The sequence below is a fragment of the Electrophorus electricus genome, chromosome 14, assembly GCF_041902795.1.
Source record: "Electrophorus electricus isolate QZ-2024a chromosome 14, ASM4190279v1, whole genome shotgun sequence".
NCBI classification, from domain to species: Eukaryota; Metazoa; Chordata; class Actinopteri; order Gymnotiformes; family Gymnotidae; genus Electrophorus; species Electrophorus electricus.
The window spans coordinates 26612501-26636500 of record NC_137510.1 but is presented as its reverse complement, the minus strand read 5'-3'; the positions used below and the strand labels follow the sequence as shown (position 1 = coordinate 26636500).

Below are 24000 nucleotides of genomic sequence, written 5' to 3'. Positions count from 1 at the left end.
TGGGCTCTGGCCTGCCCTGCCCGTTTGCGTTGGCTTTAGACTGGTGCGTAACCTCGCAGCTGGATATCGGTTACATTTTGGGCATAATAAACCTTCAAAGGAGAAAATATGACATAAAATACATATATCAAAAAATATATTTGCCCTACACAAAATCTGTCATACACAAATCCGCATTAATAATGCAACATTAGCTACAGAGACCCGACACTGGAATAGCCTATTATGAAAGGGGCATAAGCTAAACAAAACCATTATAGTAATCTTAACTCTTATATCTATAATGGAGAAAATGCACATATCTGTGGATTTCTTTGGTCGGTCGAAAGACGTTCGAAAGACATTCTGAGAAAAGACATTTCTCAAAACACATTTGTAGTGTGAGTCTGTTTGTTAATCCTAACACTTCGCCCTCTCTCTTTCTCGACAAGATTCGGGACACCCCACCCCTAAGGCTAAGTGGCACAGCCAAGGGGTGAAATGGGATTGAGCTCTGGATCGCCAGCTCCATCCATCACGAAAGTCTCATGCCGGTCTTTCTCCATGGCATGTGTCGCCGTATAGGAGCTACACTAGCATGTGGCGTTCGGCTCATGGAAACCCTAACTCTCTGTGTTCACAGCTGGCATTAACGTGCTCTTAGGTGATATGATCACAAGGGCCTGCCAAAGCACACAGGCGGTTACCTGCCATTTTGAATGCATCTCGAGTGACCGCTTGTGAGCAGATATCGTACAGACTTTCCACCGAAGGAAGACACGGATATTCACTGCGTCACGCTTCCGTTGCATCCCTGATCACATTCTAACACGTGCTGGTGCACGTCTTACAGAGCAATGACGCGATACCTCGCTGCTGGCCAGGACAGGACACGTTACCGTCCACACTACAGGAGTAAGGTGCGTCCTACACCATCTCCGAAAGCACTTCGAGTGATCGTGTATATAACGTGTCTCCGAGACGCACTGTACACCGTTCACGCCCAGGACACACTCTGTCCTTACCCTACATCCATCATGTTACTGTATAACCTACAGCTGCTTACAGCCTTTGGGACAACCACACAGCACACCACAGAGAGGCAGGCCTTCTATTACCCAACCTAATGGGTATTTGGGGGTGGGGGGTTGTGCCCGAGAGGTGTTTATGTTACAGGAGCGGATAATCCACCAGCGTTACGAGGGCGATTCGACTGAGGGGACAGCGTGACAAAACGCCAGTCAGCGGGCTGACGGAAGCTGCCCCCGGGGCTGATCGGCATCATCACGTTCGGCACGGTAATAACAGCTGGGGGAAGCTATAAGGCTCACACACCACTGCCCAGTGACAGCATTTTTACGTTTCAAAAGGCAAAACCGCTCAAATGAACTGAAGCACAGGAAAAGCGTCAGTCACGAGGTTTGAATTTCACCAGCGGGGCGAGCAAATGGCCTTTCAAGGCGGTCTGTGAACTGTGTTCGGGTCGTTTCCCGAGACACGGCGCAATATGCACACGGGGGGCTGGTCACAGACAGAATCAGAGCCAAAATGGACCTGTTACAGCGTAAACCACATGACTTGAATAATGGGTGACATTCATAGTAAATAAAAAAAGAAAGAAGGTGCGCGTGAAGGCGAGGGCGCGCGTGAAGGCGTGGGCGCGCGTGAAGGCGAGGGCGCGTGGGCGTTTGTGTGAATGTGGGGGCCAACAGTGGCAGAAGCACCTTTGATCCCTTTATAAAAGAGAATAATTAAAGCATGAACAATTTTACGAGGGCAGCGTGGTGGAATACAGAACAGTGTGCATACCAGGGGAAAAACGAAGCGCAAGCCGCGGTCTCGGGCGTTCGCTCTGTGTGTAATTGCTAAATGGGTCTGATAATTGGTCAACAGTGACGCACTTGTCCGCGTGAAAACACACAAATGTGGGAAGCTTGGTAAAGTGCTTCAGGTGAGCGTGTGGATGCGCTCGGTAAGGGGAGGGTGTGTGTGTGTGTGTGTGTGTGTGTGTGAGGGTGGGCGGGGCTACTGTATGCGTGGTGGGCCGGACGTGCAGGCTGTGGTCGGGGAGCCTCGGAGGTCTCAGTTGAAGCAGTTTAATGAGAGAACGTGAAGGGCAACAAGAAGGTGGGGAGAGAGAGAGAGAGAGAGAGAGAGAGAGAGGGAGGGAGAGAGAGAGAGAGGCTGGAGGGAGGCAGGCATGCTGAGTTGCACTCAGCTCCTCTTCCACAGAGACCTCCAGCAGGGGAAGGAGGTGCAGAGCACAAAAGAGCAGAAAAAGAGGTTAAAAAAAAACTAGAAACCTTGGCAACAAGGGTAGGTAAGAGGGGGGGATGACGAGAGAGGGAGAGAAAGGGAGAGAGAGAGAGAGGGAGGGAGAGGGAGGGCTCACATCGCACCAATGACACGCTAGCTCCTTCTCCATCACAGGGTGAAAGAGGAACAGAAGGGCAGAAGGGGTGGGGGAGGAGGTGATCTGAGGAGGGGTGCAGGCCAGGCCGCTGATCAGTAGTAATCAGGATACTTTCATCAATCTCTGGATTCCCTCGTTCGCCTCAGCTGCTCCCTCCCTACACAAACGTGCTGCTGAATATTCCATGTGATGTGCACATGACCTGCATCAAAGTCATCCCCAACTTCAGCATTAGCCCTCAGCCCAGTTCTCTCTCTCTCTCTCGCGTTCTTTTCAGGACATTGGCATTCATGCTGTAGGCCCGTCTTTTAGGAGATCCTTCCAAAAGCAACTTCATCACAGCCTGTGAGAAGCGCTGCATCACCAATGGACACGCCAGTGGATCTTCACAAACAGCGCGCTCAGATAAGCCCCGACGCTGCTCCGCTTTTATCCGGATGTCCTCTAACGCCCTCCGAGTTCTACTCTCCTCGCCACCCTTTTTTCAAAAAGGCGTGCTACGTACCCCGTTCTGATAACTGCCCTGTACTTTCCTGCCCACACAGCTGCTCGGTCCGTCCCAGTCTAACTGGACAGCACGTGGGTGTGCCAGTCACTGCTGTGCACTTCTTCACTTCTGACTCTGATGTGGTTGAAATGCTGCAGCTACCCATAATAAGAGAAGGAAAGTGTGTGTGTGTGTGTGTGTGTGTGAGTGAGTGAGTGAGTGAGTGTGTGTATGTGTGTGTGTGAGTATGTGTGTGAGTGTGAGTGTGTGTATGTGTGCGAGTGTGTGTGTGTGTGTGTGTGTGTGTGTGTGTGTGTGTGTGAGAACTGCTGCCATTTCTGTGGAAACCTTTTGGGTCTCCCTTCCTGAATCATCAAGTACCCTCTTCTACCTGCCTGTACTTTAGTACTGCCCTACATACCCACCCTACATACCCACCCTACATACCCCTCTAAATACCCGCCCTACATACCCACCCTACATACCCCTCTAAATACCCGCCCTACATACCCACCCTACATACCCCTCTAAATACCCGCCCTACATACCCACCCTACATACCCCTCTAAATACCCGCCATACATACCCCTCTAAATACCCGCCCTAAATACCTGCCCTACATACCCACCCTACATACCCCTCTAAATACCCGCCCTACATACCCACCCTACATACCCCTCTAAATACCCGCCATACATACCCCTCTAAATACCCGCCCTAAATACCTGCCCTACATACCCACCCTACATACCCCTCTAAATACCCGCCATACATACCCCTCTAAATACCCGCCCTAAATACCTGCCCTACATACCCACCCTACATACCCCTCTAAATACCCGCCCTACATACCCCTCTAAATACCCACCCTACATACCCACCCTACATACCCCTCTAAATACCCGCCATACATACCCGCCCTAAATACCTGCCCTACATACCCCTCTAAATACCCGCCCTACATACCCTTCTAAATACCCCTCTAAATACCCGTCCTAAATACCTCTCTAAATACCCCCTACAGTCTCTGTTCCAGCCATTGTCTGGTGGGTACGTCCAGGGAACTAGACCTGAGCAGTCACTCCCTTAAATGTCACCTACACGTTAGAGTGTAGACCCTTCACCTATCTGTGTGTGTGTGTGTGTGCGCGCGCGTGTGAATCTCTTCCTCTCAACCCAACCAACGTCCTGCTGTGACTCTGCGTTTAGCAGCGACCTTGTCTAAAGCCCTCAGGCACCTTCCTGGCCTTTACAGGCCATTGTTAAGCAGCCTCAACACTCTGTAACTGTGCTTCTGCCCCATGTCACTGCCTTGCGGGGGGGGGGGGGGGGGGGGCTTGTTCGTGTCTGAGGTTAAAACAAAGTTTCCACTTCCTCTGCCAACTATATGAAGAAAAAAAAGCTCTGCTGCAATTTCTTTAATTCACATGAAAGCATTGGCTTAAAATGCCAAACATTTTGTGTTTCTAGTCCCTGGAGGGTAAATGTGTGTGTGTGTGTGTGTGTGTGTGTGTGTGTGTGTGTGTGTAATAGAAAGGGGAGAGAGAGAGAGAGAGAGAGAGAGAGAGAGAGAGAGAGATGGTGGTACTCTCTAGAGAAGTTCAGCGAGTCTAAACTGAGCGCATTTTAAATGCACTGACTGCATTACAGTCCAGGAACATTACATATTTATAGTGTAGTAATTTATATTTATGCATTTAGCAGACACTCAAATAGCCTTGTTCTACCACCCTGAAATGGGCACTTGAACTCCCAGATTTTTTGACCCACCTTCTCCGATGACCACGGCTAATCCACTCCCATTTTTCTGCTGCGTCCATTGGTAACACCAGACTGTTCAAACTACTGGACCCAAGATAGTATGGAAAGTGCTGAAGTGAAACTGTCTAAAAAAGTAAACCAGACACTCAGAAACTGAATTCAAAGCGAGTTTCGGTGTCCTGGAATGGTCACACATGATGAACGTTCCTTCAAGTGTCCACAGTGGGTGGTAGACGACACAAGTCCACACAAATACAGCAGCAAACCAGAAGGAACTAGAACCACAGCACAGGTGACAGGTCATGAGGTTTTCCCAGCCTGGGCGGTGGGGTAGCAGATCACAAGTTCCAGCGCTTAATGGGGTTCAGGGAACAGCTGCTACTGAGCCACCAACAGACACAGGCCAGCTTTCCTACGGCCGCTCGGTAGGGCAAGTCCCCTACAAATGAACCCACACAGGACCGGTTGTGCGGGGCACGTGCACGCATGTGTGTGTGTGTGTGTGTGTGTGTGTGTTGGGAAGGGAGCCAGGTGGTTAGCATTTAGCAGGGCTGCAGAGGACTTGGTTTGCCTCCTCTGGCCAATGTTGAAGTGCGCTTATCACCAGGCAACGGTGCGACCCAGGGGGTCCCACAAGCCCCGCTCTCTGGCTGAGAGCTCAGGCTGTTTTCTGCCTGTTAGCCCTGCGCTCCATTCACCAGAGTCAGCAGGACCGTGGCAATGCAACAGGACATTTTGGCTTCAGCGTGGCATGTGTGTGCGCGTGTGAGTGCGTATGTGTGTGTGAACGCGCACACACAAAGGCAAGGAAGAGTGCAGTAAGGCCTAAAAACAGATAGACTGACAGATATCAGGACACGACAGATCAGCAGGTTAGCAGATTAGCGGATTTGTGAAGCTGGCAGTGCAAACCTAATTTGCTGATACATCAAGACTGGAGTGGAAACTGGGAGGCCATTTTGTCGCTGAACGCAGATATGACGATAATAAAAATATAGAAAACAAGAAGCGAGTGTATCCACTTGCTTTTAAGACCACGAAACAGGACTGAGCCAGTTCATTCATATTTTGAGATTAAATTAGGCACCAGCACAGTAGAGTCTTTTACAAGAAAGGTTTGTGACTTACTCAACTAATTACTACTAAAAATGTGGTCTTTAACTATCCGGGCAGCCATAAACCGCTGAGAATAACTGCACCCAAAACAACTAAAACAATTGCACTGAACACGTTTAAACATTCAGAATACACACTGCAAAAAAAGTGTGTGAATGTTGAGGCAAATAATGTTTTCAAAGCCTAATTGGAGTCAGATGTTCCAATCAATGACATGAGAAAGGAGGTGTCTGCACAAAATAAAAAAGTCCCATTGTTGATGCACAACGAGCATGGTCTGCTGTTTTTGGGAGCAGGCCGCTATCAGAAGATGGATCAGAGGATCTCAGAAGAGGAACTGTGGGAAGGAATAAAGCTGGGGAAGCATTTCTATAAAGGTCAGCACGTTCATCTATCCGCAATAAGACAGATTATCCACAAATGGAGGGAATTCAGTTGTGCTGCCTCTCTTTAGGTGTGGAGACAAAAATAGCAGAAGTCCCTTTGTAAGACAGCCGGAAAAGAAAGCACAGCAGCCCATCACCAAAACCTCATCTCCGTGGTGAAGTGCGGCGCAGGGATGGAGTACAAAGACCTCGTTGTCGTGTTCAGGCGGCTCTGTGTTCAGCATTTACTCAAAAGTACATTTTGTGTTATTGGTTAATGTATATTAACATGTTAGTTCAATATTAGGCCACATCTCTGGGAGTAAACATCCCCCCTCTCTCTCTGTTACAAAAAATGAAAGTGAGATTTCCAGCCATCCACCTGATATATGAATGCATATGTCAAATATTACATAAAAAACTATTGAGTCTTTAAAAAACATTACCGTGTTATTTTCAAAATATCAAAATCTCAGTCTCAATTTAATTTGCAAAATCTTGGGCCCAGGACTGTTGGGAATCTATGAAATATTTTTTGAGGACACAGAGCGGAGGTAGGACTGTGGGCGTTTGTTTAATTAAACCATAGTGGCACATGCGTGTGAACCTCTCTGTTCAAACACATTTCCACAAGCCATGCCAGCTAAGATATTTATCAGAGTTTTTCTTCCTATCAGCTTCCACTGTTTTTGCACACGCAAAATCGGTAATGAATCCGGCTCTTGGAGATTGGGAAGTTTTCGAGTTTTTTCTGATATTTCACACAAACATTTTTTTTAGCCTATGGAGTTCTTAGATTTTTCTATCTTAACCTTTTTTTTTTTTTTTTAAAATTTACGTCCACTTTTAGGCCATGGCATCTCCACTGGGACTTTGCCCGAGGCATCACCAAGCCACAAACACTGTTTCAGAAGTTTTTTCTTTTTTAATGCAAATGAACAGAAAACAAATAAAAACCCATGCGAAGCTAGTGAGATGTAGATGAACTCACATGAGTCATGAGCTCCGCATGGTGCTGAAAAGGGCACCAGCTAAGCAAGTAAGCGATGCCAGTACATCCAGATGGGCTCAGGGTGTCCGTCACTGCTAAAGTGGGTCACGCTTCGGATAAACTGAGAGAAAAGTCACTTCCTACGCATCACCCCCCCGGCGCCCTGCTCGCTCGCTCGCTCCTGCTCTTCCTCTTCTCTGCTGCTCCAGTGTGTGTGTGTTGGTCAGGGTTCTGCTATAGCCGCTCACACCAGTAGCTGTTTATGGCAGGTGAATGTGCGTCTCTCTGGTGGATGGCAGTTCGTATTTGAAACTGACCACAGGGCACACATCTATCCCCACACACACATGCGCGAGCAGGGCTGGTGAAGTGACTCCTCTCTCCACTGGTTTTTGTGGTGTTTTAATAACGTCCTGCCCCCCCCAATCACTCCCCCTCCACTGACTCACTTCCTCTCCCTGTCAATCATGTCCATCTCTCCTCTCTTCTCTTCCCTCGATCAACTCCGTTTCCATTATACACCCCCCACTCTTCCTCCCCCCCCTTTTCTTTCTCAATGTTTATTTAAGCTCCTTCAGTCACTGCATTGTAATGTCATGGGACGAATCTGCCTGTTCTCTTCTACACACACACACACACACAAACACACACACACACACACACACACACACTCACACCCACACTCACACAGCTTCCCGGGGTCCCTCTGTCCTCCTCCATTCTCCGGCACCTGTAACGGAGATGAGGGACATGGCGTAGGAGATGACGGACATGGCGTAGGAGATGACGGACATGGCGTAGGAGATGAGGGACATGGCGTAGGAGATGAGGGACATGGCGTAGGAGATGACGGACATGGCGTAGGAGATGAGGGACATGGCGTAGGAGATGACGGACATGGCGTAGGAGATGAGGGACATGGCGTAGGAGATGAGGGACATGGCGTAGGAGATGACGGACATGGCGTAGGAGATGAGGGACATGGCGTAGGAGATGAGGGACATGGCGTAGGAGATGAGGGACATGGCGTAGGAGATGACAGCACCCCGCCGTGCCACGTTCGGCCTCAGCACGACTGGAACAGCAATCGCGTCGCAGCGGCCCGGCCGGACGAAAAGCTTGAGAATCACCACACACAAAGAGGTAAAGGCCTCGGCCCACAGACATCGCATGCGCTGCAAAACCAGCCGCGTGTGTGTGTGTGTGTGTGTGTGTTTCAACACATACAGTGCGGACACCGGAAAGACAGAGCAAACAGCAAAAGAACGACAGAGAGAGAGAAAGAACATGTACACCCCGCGTTAGGAGAGGTACAGGAAGAGAATGCAGCATTTTAACACAGCCAGGTTCTCTAGGACAAGCAGATTACAGCGCTCACATCTGATGGCAAAACGTACAATTCTGCACACACACACCACAGAGTTCTTACATACGGATAAACGGTAACGCCACCTCAAACACACATGGCTTAAGTACAGAATCTTACAGACACAAGGAAAACGACAAGGGCCCCATAAAGTGCAAATTTACTGTAGTGCACACAGTCCAATAAAGAAAACACGATACAGATGTACAAGCGACCCTGTTTTAGCAGGACACTCGCCTGTCCCACAATCCTAAAGCGCGGAAACATCGCGCTCAGGTGCCTGTACGTGCGCGCCGTTAAGGGAGGCCAGACAGGAAATGAATGTGGTCCGTGCGTATGCTCTGCCTCTGGCTGCGCGCTCAATGCAAATTCCATCCGCGACGATTTTCCGCCACTCATTTAATTTCAGAACTGACAAATGAAATATTTGTCCGCTCCAATTTCCCACATAATAATGCTGGCGAAGCGGCCCTGCGCGCGCGCTTTATTATTCCTGGACCGCAGCGGTAGACAGACACTTCACGAGCCAGGCCCGCCTGACAAATGGCGCGTGCGTCAACCTGCTCCGACCGCACCATAGACACACGCATGCACATGCGCGCCCGGGGGATTTTAACAGCCCGAGTATTCACAGGCCGCTGGGCTTTTATGCTTCTTGTTTTATAGTTCTCATAACGCACCAGCACCTACGAACGCGCTCCTGAAAACCCAGATCCTTATTAAACCGAGTGTTGTGTAAGGGCACGTGACACGACATTCTCAGCATACCAGTCTAGACCTTTTAACAGGCTCAACGCCTAGTACAGCCCACAAACACACACACACAGTTATCCATCTTTAATTAACATATTACTGCAGAAAAAAAAAATTTACACACACACTCAAAACATGGTTGTGTGTTCTCTTTCCAGGCAAGCTTCCCAAACTGTTGTCCCTTCAGGCTGAGAAATCCTGATGTGGTGTTTCCTCATCACTCCGACACTGATAGCAAAACCTGCTGACTTATTCCCCCCCCCTCCGCCTGTCCCCAGAGGAACCTCCCTGCTGTTTAGGGAGCTGAAAGTCTGTTGACTCTTTCTCCACCACTTCTTCCTAATGCCTTTTCTGTTCTGTCCTCCATCCGTCTAGGGTGAGCAGCACAATACCTCTTCTCTCTCAGGGGAGAGAGAGAGAGAGAGAGAGAGAGAGAGGGAGAGAGCGAGAGAGAGAGACGCAGGATGCTAGGCTGGAACAGTGGGGTTAATAGGGAGGAAGAAGGAACGGTGAATTACAAATTGAAACATGAACTGCCCATGTAACCATAGAGCTATGAAATTAATGTTTGCCGCCTGACACAGGCTGATGTAGGACTCAGAGGTAGAGAGAGGACACTTAAGCGCCTCAAAGCCCAAAGAGTCAGGGCAGGAGCAAATATCGGACCCTCCCTCCGGAGAAGAATGCGCAGTTATTTTTACACAGAGATAAAAACCCCTCCAAACTTCAGGGCTTTGCTGCCCAGAAACACACACACACGTGAACCCTCACACTCACTGCTGCGCATTAACCACAACTCGTATTGTGCAAGCGTTTTCCAAACACAAAACAGACATCACTGCAGATGCCTTGCAACATTCTGCAGAATTACGCAAAAAATAAATAAATAAAAGAACAAAATATCACATTTCAAAAACTCTAATACCCCTTAATCAGAATCTAATACCCCTTTCTTTAACATATCCTGAATCTTTGGGTGTGTCATGTGTGTCCGTGTTGGTCTGCCCCAAAACCCAGCTGTACCTCCCAGCCGTCTTTTATGCCTCATCCATGTCTGTGTCAGTCTCTCCAACGTAGAACACCACCAACCGCTATGCTTGAAACCTTTCTGGCTAACACACAACCCCTTCAGCTATATGCGTCCATCAGTATATGGGAGACGTTTTTATGTGCGATGCTGTTTAAGGTGAGAACAGAAGATAAAGTTGGGTGTGCGTGCCACCCCTCAATTCCGCAGGGGTTTAGTCGACATGATTTACTACAGCTAGTCAAACTGAGCAGATCAGCTAGATCTTGTGCAATGTGTAAGGAGTTGATTGGACAGATATGGGAACAGTGTGTGATTAACTCTGCTCTAACGAGGCGTTCACAGACTATGGTTCTGAGGTGCACAGCAGTCTGATGTGTTTCTCTTTACTCACCTTTTAGTTTGCACTTTTCATGAAGGAATACCAGAATACATTCTTACAAAATAGGAAAAAGGCCTCTTTGTTCAAAGTGCCAAAAATTTAATTTGCTTTTGTAAAGCTTCACACATTTCTCAATTACTGCCAAAACTATACCATAATAAAAGGTGCTACGAGATGCAAAATCAAAGTCTTTGCGCTTTGCTGTGCAAATGTTTTTGTGGCAAACAACTCTGGCTTAAGGAAATCAGAACAATGTAGATGTTGTTGTTGTTGTTGTTGTTGTCGTTGATGTCGTTGTCGTCGTCTGCATTCGTCACTGTTACCCTCCTTCCTGCCCTCCCTCACTGTTGTTCTCTATCCGAGCGATTGCCGGGTGTCGTCTGAGCGACAGCAGTGAGCACAGCCTTGTTCAAGCACACCCGAAGTGTGTGAGAAACCTCCGTCAGCACCCTGGAAACGGAGTCGAATCCAGAGGAGGGAACAGCCCAGGAGTCGCCGGGCAGTGATGTGACCGCGAAAGGCAGAACAGGTCAAATGCTGTTACCTGTGGCTATTTAAAACATGCAGGGCTTGTTAAATGCTTCAGGACTGGGGGTGGCTGAAATTAGGCCATTTTGGTTTGGTTTTACACACACACACACACACACACACACACACACACTTACTTTTCGGTAACTGTGCGTCTCTGCTTCTCTGAGAAGGTAGCTGCTTTAAAGCTGAACCTGTCTCAGTAATTCTGAGAGATACAGACAGATTGCAGACCCTTGGTTGAGCTGCACAACGGGCCACGCTGGCAACGTAACATGTCCTCTGATAACTCTCCGCCTTGCTAACAATCACAAACCTATTAACACTGCCACGTCTCTCAGTAATCTGGTTTGCTCCTATGTATGCGCGCGCACATGTGCGTACTTGTGCGCACGCTGGGGTGTGTGTGTGTAAATTTCAGTTAAACTTGCTCAGAGTTTGAGGAGGTCTTGGGGGGGGGGGGGGGGGTAGTGGAGAGGCTCAAGTTTAGACCAACAGAAAAAAAAAAAAAAAAACACTTCAGTGCCCAACAAGCGTCATGTGCGACACCCACACGCTCAGACACAGCAACACTCAGCAAGACCGCTGCAGCGTCAAGGAGCAGCAACCGTCCAATCAGCAGACACTTAGCAGCCAGGAGTGTGACGGAGGGGAGGAGTCTTCCTGTTGCAGTGAGAAGGGGTCCATGGGGGCGTGGCTTGTCCTCTCCAGCAGACTCACGCTGCCGTTGGCTTGTACCTGCCTGCGCATTTCAGCGTGCGCACAATGGCCTTGATTTCTTGGTAATGATGTCACCTCGAATTTAAAAGGAACCATTTTGTAGGCGCAAGGGGAAATGAGAACATCGTTTTTAGCGGGTCTTGTAAACAGGCAGTGCTGAGCCAGAAACGCCCAGGCCACCGAAGTGCAACAAGGCAGTCAAACGGGTCCTGGGAGGTGCTCGGTCACGTGACCAAACTGCGGCGGATCCAGAGCAAAAAAAGAACCCCAGTTATTACAGCTAGAGACCAGCACACGCCCGTCAGATCCGTGTCCAACTCTCCGCATCATCTGCTGCGCAGGCGCAGCATCGATACACGATAGCAAAAAATAAATAAATAAATGAATTACATTTTAAAGTTTCATTTTACCTCCCAACAGACACATTCAGGCCAGTGTTTGCCATGGAGACGACACTGTTCTACTGAAACAACATTGTGTGTGTACACGCACACACGAGGTTTACGGGGGGAAAAAAAACCCTGTCCGATATTGACCTGGTCGGGCTGTGAGGAGCTCTTCCGGTCAATATGGAGGTGGGAGATAATGGCGTGACAGAGCTGATAACATCAGCGCGCTGGAGCGGTATCGATATTAGCCAGATATACCAGCCGTGCGGGAACCGTGCAGCGCCTTTCCTCGCGGTGTGAGGCTGGACACGGGGCCGCCTACCAAACCGTCGGCCGCATACATTAAAAAATATTCTAATCTTAAAACAGTTTACGTGTTTAGACGTTTTATCTGACTGCCCGGGAAAAAAAAAAAAAAAAAAGACTCAAGGTGAGACGCCCCGTGAGTCTGTGGAGATTTCATCATCGTTTTGCCTTCCATGGTAATAAAGGCCACCATGTCTTGAAGTGGAAATTTAGCATCTGCACGGTTTGCACGAGGACAGTTTGTAGTAGGCCAGCACGTGTGCATGGGGACGGGCGCAGGCTGGCGGCCTGAAAACTTGCTCTGCGGGATTCTGAACTTTCCCTATACCCGGCGGACCAGGTGTCCTTTACACTGAAGAGTGATAGATGAAGTTTTGGAGGAGAGAAGAAACTCGTACCGAAAAAGGCACAAGAACACGTGAGCCCCACCCTCCACCACACACACACACACACACACACACACACACACACACAATCCGGCGTTACTATCTTTGTGGGGTGTTTCCATTGACTTGTGTATTACTTTGGTTAAATATTACCGTGCCTACACCTAATCCTAACCGTAACCTTAACCCTAACTCTAACCTTTCTTTAGACTCTACCCACCCCCCAGTCCTAGGGAGCAAGTCACATGTCCCCCATATATTATAATTTTATAATATATAAAATTATATTTTACATCATTGGGATTTTTCGTCCCCAGAAAGCACTAAATATATGCTTCCTGTCCAACACCTACAATTTTAAGCAGACTCAGTTATAACTTAAATAAACATACATATAAATATAAGGATCAATGTCTTATGTGTAAGGCGGCGGAGATCAATAAATATGACGATGTTCTCTAGTGACGTCACGAACCTCTTTCTCCATCACGGATCACGAAGACCCAGTTAAACACGTTATTCGCCAACATGCAAATAAAAATATGGCGACTCCCACAAATAAATAAGCAAAATAGACGGGTCATTTGACACATAGAATTACACAAAACCATTAAACAAAAAGTGATATTTTCAAGGCCCAAGACGCCACCCTAACTTAGTCAACAAGGCGACAATAATGGCAGAGGAAGAGCGAGGTTATTGCGCTAAAGATAAGAACGTGATTATTTAGAAGTAGGTTTGTTGATTGCAGCTCACAGGTTCTCGTAACCAACAATTTACAAAAGGAGGAGAAAAATCCTCCATTCGGTGAGAATTAGCCAACGAGCGCAATCACAGCTGCTCTGATTGAGCGAAATTACAGGCGGTTTCAGCTCTGAGTGCGCGCGCTCCCTGCACTGTCGAAGACGCAACCGTTACAGCAAGACCAGAGGAAGACGCACGGCTCTCTCTCTCTCTCTCTCTCTCTCTCTCTGTGTGTGTGTAAGAGAGAGAGAGAGAGAGAGAGAGAGAGAGAGAGAGAGAGAGAGAGAGAGAGAGAGAACAGAGGCGCGCGTTTACGCATGCAATAACAATCATGCGAAGACAATCGACTCAATTATGCATAAACACAACAGAAATTACTCTGACCTCGACCGTTTTTAATAACGTAAAATTCTCGACCGCTCTTAATGTTGGTATATTAATTTATGACTCGTTTACAAACGTGTTTTAAATGCTGTCCGGAGTTTTGTTATCAAACCGCACGCACATAAAAGGTTGAAACGTTCTGCTGGTATTTTAGGAGTATTAGAAATGTGAAATTAAAAACTAAAGATTCGCGCACAGAGGGAGAGACTAAAAAGATATTTAAGCAGTACGCATATCGAAGGGCGCGTGGCTCCTGATTGCCTCCGGCACTGTAAACTAACGATATTTCGCTTTCCGTGCTGGACGGGGGAGGGGGTGAATCTGTCCAGCCAGCATGCGAGTTCCGCAGTGTGCAGTTCCTGACTGATGCCGAGCGCTTTGGCAAAGGGGGGTGCACGGAAGGGAGCCAGTGGCCAGATAGCAGAGAAGTACACGTCCTAAATGTTATCTGCTTGACGGGCTGGTTTGGGGCAAACACGATAACTGCCCCGTATCGCGCGTCCTCCATGTCGCCTGGGCGCTCTGGAAAAAGACGTGTAGATTACATAAAGTGTTGAAAACTGGGAAACAGTGAACCTCCGTTATGGCAAACACGGATGTGGTAGCAAGGGAGGAGTGGGGAGAATGTTCTAGGAAACACTGAGACACACACGCAAGCACACGCAGGTTTCTTTGTACCGACCTGCACTGATTTCACGCTCGTCGCTTGTCAACGTTGCCGCCAGATGAGGGTTTTCCCTGCGAGGAACGAGGCCTACGGCGTTTCAAACGGCACCGGGAAAAAAAGCACCCGTCCCGAATGTTGAAAGCAGCGCTGGTTCCGCCATCTTCCAACACCAGCGATGATGCAGTTACTGCCGTAAACTCACCCGCAAACTGCATCTGGGCAAGATTTGTTGTTTATCTGTTTGTGTTTTTGTATTCCCCATTTCATCTCAACGGTTCAAAGCCCACAGTGGCTTTACTGCTGTGTAGTTATTGGTTTTTGTAACACTTGTACTTACTAGCGCCAACAGTGATGCCAAACCACCTGTGAAACTGAAAGGCGTTTTCTTTGCACGCAGGCCGCTGCATCGTATCACGACACGAACCGGCACGAGACCCTCCTTCTTTTTGCCAACATCCCACCCACTACTGTGGACTGGTATTTGTTCCCACCAGATTGCAGGTTTTAATGGAATAACTGGCCTAATGAAAAATCATTCTTTTATGCAAATCTTTATTTTACTTCAGGCCATCACTTAAAAAAAAAATCTTTCCCCGCTACTATCTGGGAAGAGGGAAATGTTTCATGTGTTAATGTTTCATGAGATTACCCCACCACCACCACCTTCCCCAGGACGAGCGGTGCTGCCTCGCCCTAAAGAATCTGGATGAACCAAACCACATTTTCGGCTGTAACAAGACTCAACACGAACAAGCCGCGAGTCTGGATGCCTGGTGAGCTCAGAGTCCAGCAGCGCTCGCGCATTACTGCACGCTCTACGTTCCTTGTGACTGGCCTGGATTAGGATTAGGGGCTCCACAGTCAGTGGTCTGATTTTGTTTTGCAATTTTCTCTTATTTTTATATATATAAATATATAAATGCGGCAACCAAAATGTACAAGCAGTTTAATAAATCTGTAGTCCCAGCATTTTTTATGACATTTTATAATAAACTATTTAAATATTAATATCAGAATTTGAATCTCAAAATATTGGTCTCATGCGTTATTAATGTACTGTTTTATTTGTACTCTCTTTTTGTGGGCTTTAACTAATATCTTTACTTAAAAAAGGTTTTCAGCAAATATTCAACTTTTGTAATACAAATGTTACTAAAATGACTTCATACAACTAATCCGTCGTCAAGAAAATACCTTATCAGCTCAGGTTGTGATGCAGAGAGAGAGAGAGAGAGAGAGAGAGAGAGAGAGAGAGAGAGAGAGAGAGAGAGAGAGAGAGAGAGAGAGAGAGAGAGAGAGAGAGAGAGAGAGAGAGAGAGAGAGAGAGAGAGAGAGAGAGAGAGAGAGAATTATGGGCATCTGTGCCTTCAGGCCTTTTAAAACCAAGACAACCAATCAGCGCTCATGTAACACCTGGCCAGGTAGATCCTCCCAACCGTGTAATAACCGATCACACGTTAAATTACAGCAGAGACAGACCGGAAGCCCCTCAAACACACAACTAAATGTGTGAGCGCGCGTGCAGCGAATTAGTCATCTCAGGTTGGAATGTCAACACTTAATGCGCGTTCACGTCGGGCTTGCGCATTAGTCTTCACAAAGCAAATCACGGCGTAGTTTGCGTAATAAATCTGTCTGGGAACAAACAGTAACTGCGGCGGCAGATCAAGGGAACACAGTCGTTACTTCCGAGTCTGAACTCACAGCTATGGAACTGCAGAGCAAACGGGAGTTTAACTTTTCCTCGGATGGCATTTACGTTGCGCAATCGAGGTAGAGCTCGTGTGATTCGTGGCCTTACCGTGTATTTGAAGAGTTCCAGTAGACAACGTGCCTCTTTGCTAATGCGCTTAAACGTACGTGCACAAGCAGAAGCAGCAGCCGCAGAATCACAGGAGCTCCTGGCAGCTGCAGACAACGCATCGCTGCGCTCAGCCCAAACTCGCCGCCACGGGTGGCGTTCACGTTAACGGCGTGAACAGGCACAGAGGCAACAGACAGAGAGACTCAAAGTCACTTTTGGCAAAAGTCATCAGCACCGTTTGAAAGAAGAACCTTTTGAAATAGCCTTAGAGATATCCGTTGGGAAGTTTCGGGTCTTCTACAGACACAGCGCTTGGCACACAACACAGGTGCGACGTGGACTTCGGAAACGCAGCACATCAGCTCAAATCACGCCACACGTTCCCAGGGCGGCTGCACTTCGACACAATCTAGGCGTTACCGCGTATTGACATATTTCAGTGGCAACTGAAACACTTAGAGCAAAAACGAACTTTCTTTGCCTTTAAAAGTAATTCCAACTTGAGTTTCTCAAGCCAAACAGTAGCAGCACATGGAAAGTTCCCTCCTGTCCGCAGATAATGAGAGCGCGGTTGTAGGACACCTTTCTTCACAGCCGCGCATGGCTGACAGTGATTTGACGCGCCTTAAGTTCCTTGATTAATTTTCACAAGAATCAGAAACCGGGCAAGGAGGTACGACGCGAAGGAGGAGTCAGAGAAACTTTGCACCAATCGGAGGGCAGTGTGGGCGGGGCCGACGCGTCATAGCCTGTCGGGGCGCTGTGAGGTGGCGCGTGCACAGGGCGCGATCGTTATCTGAGCGTGCAGAATGTTACCGGGGCGGTCCGGTAACGTTGATGGGAAGAGCTCAGAAAGGTCCCAGACGAGCAGGCGCGCCTACCCAAGTTGTAGGTCCAGGCTGACTCGATCTGAGACTGTGATGGTTGCAACGGGCCTATTTCAAGTGTGGGAAATATAACGGGCCTATACGTTAATTATTCTCTAATACAAATTAGACAAAACACACACAAAGTAATACAGTAGACCACAATCGATTATAGGCTCGTATAGGCTAATTATAGGATAATATAGGCTAATATAGGCTAATATAGGCTAATATAGGTTATTATAGGTTATTATAGGTACAGCTGTTTATTTGTTTGATTTGTCCAAACTTAAGACCAAATAAATAATCACATCATTGAGCATGTATATAAAGGAAACATGATCTCTCCTCTCCTTCTCTCTCCTCTCCTTCTCCCCCTCCTCCTCTCCTCTTTTCCTCCTCATCTCTCCTTCTCTCTCCTCCCCAACCTAAATGACTACCTGCCCTTTACATCTCACACTGCTAATGCAGTAAACATGCTTGCAATCATTATCCTGCACATGTGACAGTCTCATATGTGTGCGGGTTTCTTACTGTAGCCAGAAGACGTCCATATTTGTGAGCTCTGTGGCAGTTCTGTTCACTGTTTTTACTTAGAAGTATTTTTCCCACGTATCCTTAACAGTCCCCCTTGGGTTAATTCTCTTTATTAAAGAGCCTCGAGACCACCTCTCGGCACCCATTATCTTTAATGCTTTTATCAGGGGCCTGAATCATTCCTGTTCAAACTCTTTTATTGTTTTTATTCTGGCTCTTTTTCAGGGCACCCTGGATGGCTTTGACTGGTTTCCTCTCCTCAAACTCCTTCGCGTGTCTTTAACTTTTGTGACCCTTCGTGTTTCCCTGCATCTCCACGCTCTCTGTCATCCAGTAAAAAGCCTTTTGTCTGTTCTGTGGAGAAACTCTAACATATCGTAGGCTCTCTCTTCCTTTTTTGTCACTCACCATGTCGCCACGGTAACTTGTGGTTTTAAGACATGCAATTAGCCCTCTCATTGGGCCACACTCTGACTCTGACTCTGACTCTTGGACTCCTGGAAGAGTCAGAGTCACTTTTGATTGGACTACAGCTCAAAGCCCTGAAACCTTTGTTGTTTTTTCCGGTCGAACTATTTAAGGAAGGTGAAATATGCTGCTGGTTTTCAACAGGCAGGTCGAGATCCTCTGGAAATCTTTCAGGGTTGCAGCCATTAACCGTGACTGACACATAAAATGCATGTGACCGTGGATTGATGCGCAGACCGGTTTTTGTTTTTCATACCAAACACATACTTGCATTTCAACAGGAATCATGTTGAAGTTATTCTAAATCAGAAGTGGCAAAATACTTACATTCCCAAATGTAATCTTTCAGATGTTCTTGAGAGAACATTCTTGGTATGCAAGCGCATGGACTTCAGGTTCGGGTACAAGACCACCGTAGTCTAGCTGGCGTGAACATACCTGATGATATCTACAAATAACATGGAAAATACTGAGAAATGCATGGGACAGTAAATAGGATGAGAACTGCTGAGAACAAGACTACATTTATACCCAGCTCTGGCAGCAAAATTACAGGCTTGTCCAGAAATCTGCTCTGAGAGTGACAGGGTGCATTCTAGCTGCTGGCAAAAATGACAGCGTGGTCAGAATTCCTGTTTGGAAACTGGCAGGGGTGGACAAAGCCATCCAAAAAGAGGTAGCCATTACAGACGGAGGGAGACGCACGGGAATTGCTTCACGTGTGCAGTCATGAGCCATTTTTGACAATTTGGCCTGTGCTGAATGTCGTGCATGTGAGCAGCTTGAAGAAGCAAGAAGCAAACAGACTCCTGGAGAATTAGGGCTTGAATTTCCTTGACAGGTTCAAACTTTCAGGCTGTGCTGATTTCATCTGAGCCTGTCAAGGGCGTAAACCCTAATGTGGTACCAGCGTGCTTATTAAAGCAGGCTTGTTTACAAATAAGCCTAACTCCTCTGGATGAAGGCAGTAATAGTGACATTTGGCTGTGACGCAGGGGACAGAACGATGGCTTTTAGCCAGAGATGTGTGCGTGTGAACTCCATTAGTGGCACAATAGACTGCGAGGCAGGACAGGTGTATTATGGACACATTAAATGTGTTTTTCTCGTGTAGCTGTTCTTTTTTTTTTCTCTTTGTCCTCACCTTTCTCAGTCGAAGAGCTGACAGGAAGAATCAACTGGCACACTGAACAAGCCTCGGCGTACGCGGGAGTTCTCGAAAAGACAAATTTGTGCACCTGAATCGGGTGCGTGTACAGGTGTTTGTGTTTCTTTTGTGGATATAGGTAATGTAACGTATGTATGTATCAAAGCCTTAATAGGAGTTGAGAAATAGAGAGAGAGAGAGAGAGAGACAGACAGAGAGAGAGAAAGAGAGAGAGAGAGAGAGAGAGAGAGAGAGAGAGAGAGAGATTAACGAATACATGAGCAAAAGACAGAATTAATTTGCCTAGCTGTAGACATGGAGTTCCCGCGGGAACACGTGTTCAGGCAGTAATCACCATGACCACCGCGTGCGCCAGCAGCTGGTGGTCCCTCGTTATTATCTGTGTGTTAAATTACCGGGCACGTGCCGTGAGCCCATCGCTCTTACCGGCAGGCGAAAACTCTCGCCGATGACGTAGGCAACCAGTGAGTAACTTTTAGAACTGCGTCTCCAAGTCCTTGGACCGCAACAGCGAGGCTTCATTCTCCTCTCCGACCATTAATATTGGAGGACTGCACATGGGTCCCTTGGGGGACGCAGGAGACCTCCCCAACTAGAGTGTCGTCTCGCACTCCCACAGCACGCGGACAATTACAGCACAGTTTTCCCTCGTTATTTAATTAAGAACAAAAGGCAATGGTAGTGCACAGCCTGCACAAAAAGGGTGTGGGCTGACCGACACCCGGAGAGTCAAACCCACTCACTCCCTTTGACGGTTAAACCGGTTTCCAAACTAGCTTATTTTAATAGGTCGACTGTAGCTTGTGCAGCTCTGAGATCGTGTGGAGGTCATGTCTGCTCCGCGTGGAGCTCAGATTTATATAAATGTAGAGAGGGGCGCGGGAGGTCCGCGTGGAGCGGACCGCGGCGCCTGTGTGCAGGGCTCGGCAGTGCTGCAGTAATTAACAGTCGGGCTAAACGGGAGCAGTCACCTTGCCTTCCTCTATGAGCATCCCTGAAGCACGCTGAACCGGATTCTGTGTTCAATTCCGTTCCTTTTCAATAATGCTTTATTGATCTCCGCACTAAGGACGGACGGACCGCTGAAGTGAGTGATGTCTGCACGAGTCTCTCATAACCGTCAGTTGTGACTTACTGCTCCACTCCGCTCCTCGCGCGCCTCCTTAGAAATTCTTCAGCCCTATCAGTGTCACTTCTGGTCCCCTCTCCCTCGCTCTGTCTCATTCCTCCATCATCTGTCTCTCTCCATTCCTGTTGTACAGAGGAGGGGGGGGTGGAGATTAATCCTGTTATCTCTGTAAATGCAGACTGGCAGCAACAAATAAACACACACTCACCCCCCACACACACACAGTACTGTAATCAACTAACTTGTGCACACCAGACACCGTACTGCAATTAACTTGCCTCTTCACCGTCCAGAGTGCACACACACACACACACTCACAAACCTCCCATTATGTCAGACAGAACTAAACAAAGCAGCGCTGTGTAAGCGTAGTGTATTGGTGTTCGGAGGGGACTTGCGTGTGTGTTTGAGTGGGTCATGGGGAATCACACCCTGTCTAATCAGACCCTGGCAGCTACACACTGATGCTGAAGTAGATTAAAGACAAAATGGACATTTTGCAAAAGAGAGATGAAACAATCAAATGGATGAAAAGCATCGATTTGTTATCCAGCCTACGTCCTCTTCACACACACACACACACACACAGACACACAGACACACACACACACACACACACACACACACACACACACACATACACGGACACACACACAGACACACACAGACACACACACACACACACACACACACACACACACACACACACACACACACAAACACACACACACACACACACACAGACACACACAGACATACACACACACACACACAGACACAAACACACAGACAGACAGACAAAATAAACCTCCCACAAAACTAGCCCTGCAATTGAGACACATATACATAAAACTCAGTGTTGCCAGGCACAGTGCAGCTGGGCCCTCCTGAACAGCGCCCCCTACAGGTTTTGTTGCAGTGGTTCTTTCACAAGGATAAAGGCTTGGTTTTTGTGGTCTAGTTACACGTGGCGAGAGCACTCCAGCACCTTGGCTGTGTTCAGTCACACGTAGCCGTGTCTAAACTGGCACGGTGAGGCTGTCACGCCGGTGCCATCTTTGGGTCCAGCACCAAATTCCTCGAGTCACAAGGAAGCTGCTGTTGAACTGAAGAAGAACTACAGGAACCCACAGCCATGTGTGCTTGGGTTTAGCCTACGTTTTACCCCTAACCCCAGCTATTCTTGCTCTCTATTCTCTCTCTCTCTCTATTCTCTCTCTGTTCTCTTCATCTCTCTCTCTATTCTCTCTCTCTCTCTATTCTCTCTCTCTCTCTATTCTCTCTCTGTTCTCTTCATCTCTCTCTATTCTCTCTCTCTCTATTCTCTCTCTATTCTCTCTCTATTCTCTCTCTGTTCTCTTCATCTCTCTCTATTCTCTCTCTCTCTATTCTCTCATCTCTCTCTCTATTTTCTCTCTCTATTCTCTCCATCTCTCTCTCTATTCTCTCTCTCTCTATTCTCTCATCTCTCTCTCTATTCTCTCTCTCTATTCTCTCCATCTCTCTCTATTCTCTCTCTATTCTCTCCATCTCTCTCTTCTCTCCATCTCTCTCTATTCTCTCTATTCTCTCCATCTCTCTATTCTCTCTCTATTCTCTCCATCTCTCTCTTCTCTCCATCTCTCTTTCTCTTCTCTCCATCTCTCTTTCTCTCTCTCTGTCTATTCTCTCCATCTCTCTATATTCTCTCTCTATTCTCTCCATCTCTCTCTCTATTCTCTCCATCTCTCTATTCTCTCTCTATTCTCTCTCTATTCTCTCTCTATTCTCTCTCTGTTCTCTTCATCTCTCTCTCTATTCTCTCTCTCTCTATTCTCTCCATCTCTCTCTCTATTCTCTCTCTCTCTCTATTCTCTCATCTCTCTCTCTATTCTCTCTCTATTCTCTCCATCTCTCTCTATTCTCTCTCTATTCTCTCCATCTCTCTCTTCTCTCCATCTCTCTCTATTCTCTCTATTCTCTCCATCTCTCTATTCTCTCTCTATTCTCTCCATCTCTCTCTCTTCTCTCCATCTCTCTTTCTCTTCTCTCCATCTCTCTTTCTCTCTCTCTGTCTATTCTCTCCATCTCTCTATATTCTCTCTCTATTCTCTCCATCTCTCTCTCTCTATTCTCTCCATCTCTCTATTCTCTCTCTATTCTCTCCATCTCTCTCTATTCTCTCCATCTCTCTCTCTATTCTCTCCATCTCTCTTCCCTCTCCTCTGCCTGTTCCTTTCTCTATCATTTTCTCTCTCTCTCTCTCTCTCTCTCTCTATTCTCTCTCTCTCTCTCTCTCTCTCTCTGCAGTAATTACAGTGGAGGGGTCAAACAGAGTCAGTAAATACCTCTTTTCCTCTTTCGCTCCCACCAAGCAAATCACATATCTGTTACTATAGAGACCTGTTTACAAAAATGTACTTTTGCTTCCCTGTCTCCCTGTCTGTCTCCCTGTCTGTCTCCCTGTCTGTCTGTCCTCCACTCTAAAATCTGTCCCTGTCCCTCCACGCCATTCCACACCCACTGCGTCCCCTCCACAGGTTCACCTGCTCCCACTTCTCACTGTCCTGTTCCCTCTTTCTCTACTTCCACAATCAACTTTTATTTCTGGTCTTTATCTGTAAAACCTCCACATCCAGACACATCCGGACACAGCCGGACACATACAGACACAGCCGGACACAGCCGGACACATCCAGACACATCCAGACACATCCAGACACATCCAGACACAGCCGGACACAGCCAGACACAGCCAGACATATCCAGACATATCCAGACACAGCCAGACACATGCAGATACAGCCAGACACAGCCAGACACAGCCAGACACAGCCAGACACATCCAGACACAGCCAGACACACCCGGACACACCCGGACACATGCAGATACATCCAGACACAGCCAAACACCTCCATACACAGTCGGACACATCCAGACGCATCCAGACACATCTAGACGTTCCTGCTCCAGGGCTTCCCTCCTCAGTGACGATTCATAGAGCCAGCTGGGATCCATAACGCTCCCGGACATGCATGCAGGATTCGTGTGTAGCCAATGGGCCACAAACCAGGCAGCTCCTTTCCTGATGATCCACTAATTCCTGTTTTATTACTGACAGTAAAGGGCCCCATAAAATCCACATCTCTCTCTCTCTCTCTCTCTCTCTCTCTCTCTCTCTCTCTCTCTCTCTCTCTCTCTCACCCTCTCTCTCTCTCTCTCCCTCCCCCCTCTCTCTCTCTGTGTCCATCTCTCTCTCTCTCTCTCTCTCTCCCTCTCTCTCT

The 24000-nt window shown here is 47.7% G+C and overlaps 1 protein-coding gene across 4 annotated transcripts in view; it reads right to left on the bottom strand.

Annotated features, from left to right (window-relative positions):
• Window positions 1-17506, bottom strand: part of efna4 (ephrin A4) — a 31300-nt gene extending 13794 nt beyond the window's left edge. For 2 of the 4 annotated variants that reach the window (XR_014116987.1, XM_026996314.3), the window contains exon 1: window positions 16566-17492. Coding sequence is in view for 2 of the 4 variants with exons in the window: in XM_026996314.3 (XP_026852115.1) it covers window positions 16566-16687 (122 nt within the window). In the remaining 2 variants the exon portion in view is untranslated. Of the gene's footprint in view, window positions 1-16565 lie in introns of all 4 variants that reach the window. The other 2 variants (XR_014116988.1, XM_081696602.1) reach the window with 2 other exon arrangements.
• Between the last annotated feature and the right edge of the window lie 6494 nt (window positions 17507-24000).